Here is a 6,107-nt window from a genome sequence, read left to right as displayed (position 1 = left end):
TAGCTATGGTGTGATCGTGTAGGTCATGTGCAATTTTAGATAAATTATTGTAGATATAATTTCAAGGCATTTAAAACTATATTCACTGAACTCATATTGCATATACAGCGGTGGATTATTTCTACATTGTCTGCTTCAGTTGAAGCTCCTGTCCTGCCAGTCCTCTGCTTTAGGTTAGAACCAATGAAAATAAACCCTGGATTGCTGATGCTATGTATTGGCCATCGAGAGTTCTACAATATTTCAATAAAAAATGTTGAGGACAAAATTAAGTATTGTTATGTTGAAGTAGGGACAGTAACATTACTAACCTAAAAAAAATGTTTTAATATAGTTTTACGGAATACCTAGGATAGGATAAAGTAATCCTTCTCCCCCTCCCCCTTAAAAGACCTAGATGCACTATTGTAAAGTGGCTGTTCCACTGGATGTCATAAGGTGAAAGCACCAATTTGTAAGTCGCTCTGGATTAGAGCGTCTGCTAAATGACTTAAATGTAATGTAAATGTAAATGTAATATTTTTCATTTTTGGCCTGCAAATCCAATTTACTGGGTATTCATTAACGTGTCTAATAGAATAAATGTGGCAAAAACGATCATAGACAAATGCATTTCTATAGCTTCAGAAATGTGTGCCAAGATGGAGGCATGGTGGCTTCAACACAGCGCCTCCTATCAGTCATCTAGTCCAATATTATTCATTATGATCTGAGGCTAACCTGATTATATATCAGCACTCCTACTCTGAGATAATTTGTGAATACAGGCCCTGGTCCAGGTATCAACTCAGTCTTGTCCTTCCACATAGCTCTAAACAGGCCACTGCCCACTCTCCTCTCACACATGTTACATTTATGAACTCAACTGGATGCATTTACCGATTTAACTGTAATAGCATACTTTTTTATTGTCATCAATATACCATATTCACAAATTACATTCAAAGTAAAAATAAAAATACATTTTTGTAAAGAATGTAGGTATTGCACATGATTCCACATTTACAACATTTTAGGGAAAAATATGTTCTCTCCATCATTACATTGCATTATATAATTATCTGGTTCAAAAAATTAAAATTTAAACATTGATATATGTCATAGTTTACTGATCCTCTTGTTCAGATTGTGTTGGAAGAAAGATACCGGGTCATCAGAATCAAAACCGGTCTCAAACTCAGGCTTTTTTCTGAGGGCTAGGACAGAGACCAGTATAGCCAAAATGGCAGTCAGGCCCCATATCTGATAGTGGCTGCCTGATTCAGGGTCCGGAAACTGGAAACTGTGGAGCAAGCCAGCAATTCCAGTCGCGCTGTAGGATGAGTGGTCTATCTCTCTAGTGAAGAACTCCAGAGGGACAGTGAACACAGCGCTGACCTCGGCTGGGTTTGGGCGAGGAGAGAATGAGGCCTCAATGAACCCCACCACTGGAGTCACCAACAGACCACTCTACAGAGCGAGAGGAGGGAGAGAGAAGAGAGAGGGGCGAGGGGAATGAAGGGGAGAAGAGAAAATATGTGGGAGAGTGGAGAGGAGAAAGTATGAATATCTCTGACTAGAAATATGACCTGTAATCTATTGGCAATATCTAAATATACTGTACTATACCGGGCAGGGTTCTCCAATTTCAGTCATGGAGTTACTTGGAGTGCAGGATTTTTATCCAACCAGATTCAATAAAACACCTGATTCAGCTAATCATGCTATCAGCAGTTTATTTTTTTATTTTTAATAGTTCTCCAGGACCAGAATCCTGTTGAATCCTGCTACACCATGATAGTGGGTGTGTGAAATCATCAGCGTCTGCATTGAAACGTTTTCTCTTTGTTCATGTAAAAGCAACCTCTCCCCATGTGTACCTTGTTCATAATGGGGAAGAGTGTGCAGACCACATCCACCTGGTCAGGAGGAAGGCCTATCTCCTCCTCTGCCTCTCTCAGAGCCGTGTCTACGTCATCCCTGTCCCTCGGGTCCCTCTTCCCACCTGGGAAACACACCTCGCCTGCGTTGGTCCTCAGCTGCAGCACAGAGTGAGAGACAAAGAGTGAGTTCTACAGCATTCCATTTTGTTTTCTTGTGTAAAGGACATCACGCTGCTTGCTTAGCGAGTACCACTTCCTCCCGATTCGGCCCATACCTGGTGCAAACCCAGGACGTCTGCCTTGCTAGCACATGAGTGTCCTCCTGAAGCGGCAGGCCCCAATTTGGATGAGATAGACCACTCAGATCCACAGATGACGCAATCTCTATTGCACTCAACACGGCCCTTTCCCACCTGGACAAGAGGGTCCCCTATATGAGAATGCTGTTCATTGACTACAGCTCAGCGTTCAACACCATAGTACCCTCAAAGCTCATCACTAAGCTAAGGATCCTGGGACTGAACACCTCCCTCTGCAACTGGATCCTGGACTTCCTGATGGGCTGCCCCCAAGTGGTGAGAGTAGGCAACACATCCGCCATGCTGACCCTCAACACAGGGGCACTTCGGAGGTGCGTGCTTAGTCACCTTCTGTACTTCTTGTTCACGCACAACTCCAACACCATCATTAAGTTTGCAGACAACACGATGGTAGGACTGATCACTGACGACGAGACAACCTATAGGGAGGAGGTGATCGTGGACTACAGGAAACGGAGAGGCGAGCACGCCTCCATTCACGTCGAGGGGGCCGTAGTGGAGTGGGTCGAAAGCTTCAATCTCCTCGGTGTCCACATCACTAAGGAACTATCATGGTCCACACACGCCAACAAAGTTGTGAAGAGGGCACGACAATGCCTCTACCACCTCAGGGGGCGGAAAATATTTCCTAAAAAAGTTCTACAGCTGCACCGTTGAGAGCATCTTGACTGGCTGCATCACCGCTTGGTATGGCAACTGCTTGGCATCTGACCGCAAGGCACTACAGAGGATAGTGCGTACAGTCCAGTACATAACATCACTGGGGCTGAGCTCCCTGCCATCCAGGACCTCTATATCAGGCAGTGTCAGAGGAAGTCCCTAAAAAAAAATCTAACTTCAGCCACCCTAGTCATTGACAGTTCTCTCTGCTACCCTGAACAGCTTCTACCCCCAAGCCATAAGATAAATAGTTTGTCCAGGTAGTTCAAATCAAATTTATTTATATAGCCCTTCGTACATCAGCTGATATCTCAAAGTGCTGTACAGAAACCCAGCCTAAAACCCCAAACAGCAAGCAATGCAGGTGTAGAAGCACGGTGGCTAGGAAAAACTCCATAGAAAGGCCAAAACCTAGGAAGAAACCTAGAGAGGAACCAGGCTATGTGGGGTGGCCAGTCCTCTTCTGGCTGTGCCGGGTGGAGATTATAACAGAACATGGCCAAGATGTTCAAATGTTCATAAATGACCAGCATGGTCGAATAATAATAAGGCAGAACAGTTTAAACTGGAGCAGCAGCAGTCAGGTGGACTGGGGACAGCAAGGAGTCATCATGTCAGGTAGTCCTGGGGCACGGTCCTAGGGCTCAGGTCCTCCGAGAGAGAGAAAGAAAGAGAGAATATGTGGGGTGGCTGTGCCGGGTGGAGATAACATTATAACATAGTTAGTCGGTTAACTAACTTTTTTTGCCTCATCACATGCTGCTGCTACTGTTTATTATCTGACACTTTATCCCTAGTTATATGTACATATCTACCTCAATTACCTTGTCCCCCTGCACATCGACTCGGTACTGGTATCCTGTGTATTGCCAAGTTATCGTTAGTCATTGTGTATTTATTACCCGTTTTACTTTTCTATTTTCATTTCTCTGCAAGGTTGGGAAAGGCCGTAAGTAAGCATTTCACTGCCAGTCTACACCGGTTTACGAAGCGTGGCAAATAACAAATATGGCAAATAACGTGGCAAATAACATTTGATGTGATTCTTACCAGTCCGCACCACATGAAAAGCTAGCTATTCGCTAGGGCAAAATGGGGACACTTCAAGCTTAGTTGTGATGGGCATTTCGAGTAATTTCGTTGAGCCGGCTAATTTGGCTCGAAAAACACATTTTAATTAAAAAAATGCTTAAAAATAAACCGAGAACCATGAAAATGTTGCTAATCTCGAATGTAAAGCCCAAAAGGTTGGCTACCATTGTGTCAGATCTTGAAATGCACGTTCAAATACATTTTTTTTTTACCTGGCCAAATTATTTGGATCTCCCCACTATTTATTGTTTCTGCTGTAAGGATTCGCATTCTTTGGAGAATACTTCTGTAATTTAGCAACAGAAAAACGTTGTTTTGATCTCAAAAAGCAGTACCAGCAGTATGCGAATCAGGGAGCCAAATGAACGGCTCTCATCAATGCGATTCGTTCACCAGATCCGTTCAAAAAGAGCGACTCACCACAACCGAGTAGTATATTTCACACATCGCAATGTGCTATATTTGCACACCGTGCAGTGCACAAGCACACTCACGCATGCTAACGCACAAATATCAAAGGCTATGTTTATAAATTCAGTAGACAATCACACATTTGGATGGAACACTGTCATGCTTTACTTTTGTATTAATGGTTTCAATGTTCATAACACAATTGTGTATGTTCAATTGCAAAACTGTAGGCCTAAGAATCGATTACATAATAGTTAAGGTAAACTAGTTAAACTAAGGAGTAAGGGAGAGCCATATTACTGACCTCTTGGGAGCGTAGAGTCATCAACATGTGGACCTCTCCGTCCCTCACAAACAGCGGTATCAACACCGAGGCTTTGGGCAAGACCGGCAAGTACGAGAATCTGCTCCCGACTTCATATTGCTTCAATATGGCAGCTGTCTTTTCTTTTAGGTCCATCCTGAAGGTCAACAATGTAGCCAGAGGCAAAGACCTCACAGTGAAACATACCAGTAGCCTACCTTGTTTTTGTTATTAAATATAGCTTGAGTTTGTTAATGCTATACAGGAGAAAAGCTTCAGAATACTATGATCACTACTATCCCAATATTATATATTTTCTTCGGGCAGGCACCTGCTGTGCAAAACGATCGTTGTTGCTACATTGCTTCCACTTGACATTAGGCTACAGTGTTTGCATGCGGATTGCGGAAGCGAGTCCCTTCAGGATAAAGAAAATGTAGGGCACTCCATCTAGTGGGGAACCAGAGACAAACATCTTGGAAAATGATAACGCTCTATGTTTTGCACGGACATGTTGAACAGTTGTGCCTCAAATTAACATCTAAAATAACTGCCATGAAATTAATAATCTACCAACCCATTTTCAAGTCAATCCATAATTCAAAAAGGCACTCGCACAGCTGAGCTATCGTGTTGTAGGTGAAGGGTAACAAAGCGATGACATAAGAAAAAATAAACCTGCACACTTACCATGCTAGAGGCACGTTTTTTTATGAAGTTCACGCGCCGCGGGAAGTAGTTTGGGGAGGGGGTGCTGCAATCCGGCAAAAAAAGTACCTGTGCTGAAGATGTCTTTCTTGATCCTCTAATACAGGACGAGTAAAGGCCCAGTGCACTACATGTGATTTTTTTTACTAAATGTATTTGCGTGTTCACTAGCATTTGTAACGTGAGTCTGATACAGTGCCTTGCAAAAGTATTCACCCCCTTAGAATTTTTCCTATTTTGTTGCATTACAACCTGTAATTTAAATGGATTTTTATTTGGATTTCATGTAATGGACATACACAAAATAGTCCAAATTGGTGAAGTGAAATGAAAAAAAAAACTTGTTTCAAAGAAATCAAAAACAGAAAAGCGGTGTGTGCATATTTATTCACCCCCTTTTATATGAAGCCCCTAAATAAGATCTGGTGCAACCAATTACCTTCAGAAGTCACATAATTAGTTAAATAAAGTCCACCTGTGTGCAATCTAAGTGTCACATAATCTCAGTATATATACACACCTGTTCTGAAAGGCCCCAGAGTCTGCAACACCACTAAGCAAGGAGCTCGCCAAACAGGTCAGCGACAAAGTTGTGGACAAGTACAGATCAGGGTTGGGTTATACAAAATATCAGAAACTTTTAATATCCCACAGAGCACCTTTAAGTCCATTATTAAAAAATGGAAAGAATATGACACCACAAATAACTTGCCAAGAGAGGGCGGCCCACCAAAACTCACAGACCAGGCA

The 6,107-nt window shown here is 42.6% G+C and overlaps 1 protein-coding gene across 1 annotated transcript; it reads right to left on the bottom strand.

Annotated features, from left to right (window-relative positions):
* Nucleotides 1–882: 882 nt before the first annotated feature.
* Nucleotides 883–5,061, bottom strand: nudt7 (nudix (nucleoside diphosphate linked moiety X)-type motif 7). The gene is made up of 3 exons (XM_029667894.2): nucleotides 4,650–5,061; nucleotides 1,860–2,018; nucleotides 883–1,449 (listed from the first exon to the last, which is right to left on the bottom strand). Exons 1-3 carry the CDS (start codon nucleotides 4,803–4,805, stop codon nucleotides 1,099–1,101), a joined length of 666 nt encoding a protein of 221 aa, XP_029523754.1. The 5' UTR covers nucleotides 4,806–5,061; the 3' UTR covers nucleotides 883–1,098.
* Nucleotides 5,062–6,107: the final 1,046 nt, after the last annotated feature.

This window comes from Oncorhynchus nerka, linkage group LG9a, assembly GCF_034236695.1.
Source record: "Oncorhynchus nerka isolate Pitt River linkage group LG9a, Oner_Uvic_2.0, whole genome shotgun sequence".
In the NCBI taxonomy this organism is placed as follows: Eukaryota; Metazoa; Chordata; class Actinopteri; order Salmoniformes; family Salmonidae; genus Oncorhynchus; species Oncorhynchus nerka.
The sequence above is the reverse complement of the archived record's forward strand: the minus strand, read 5'-3'. Positions and strand labels throughout refer to the sequence as shown.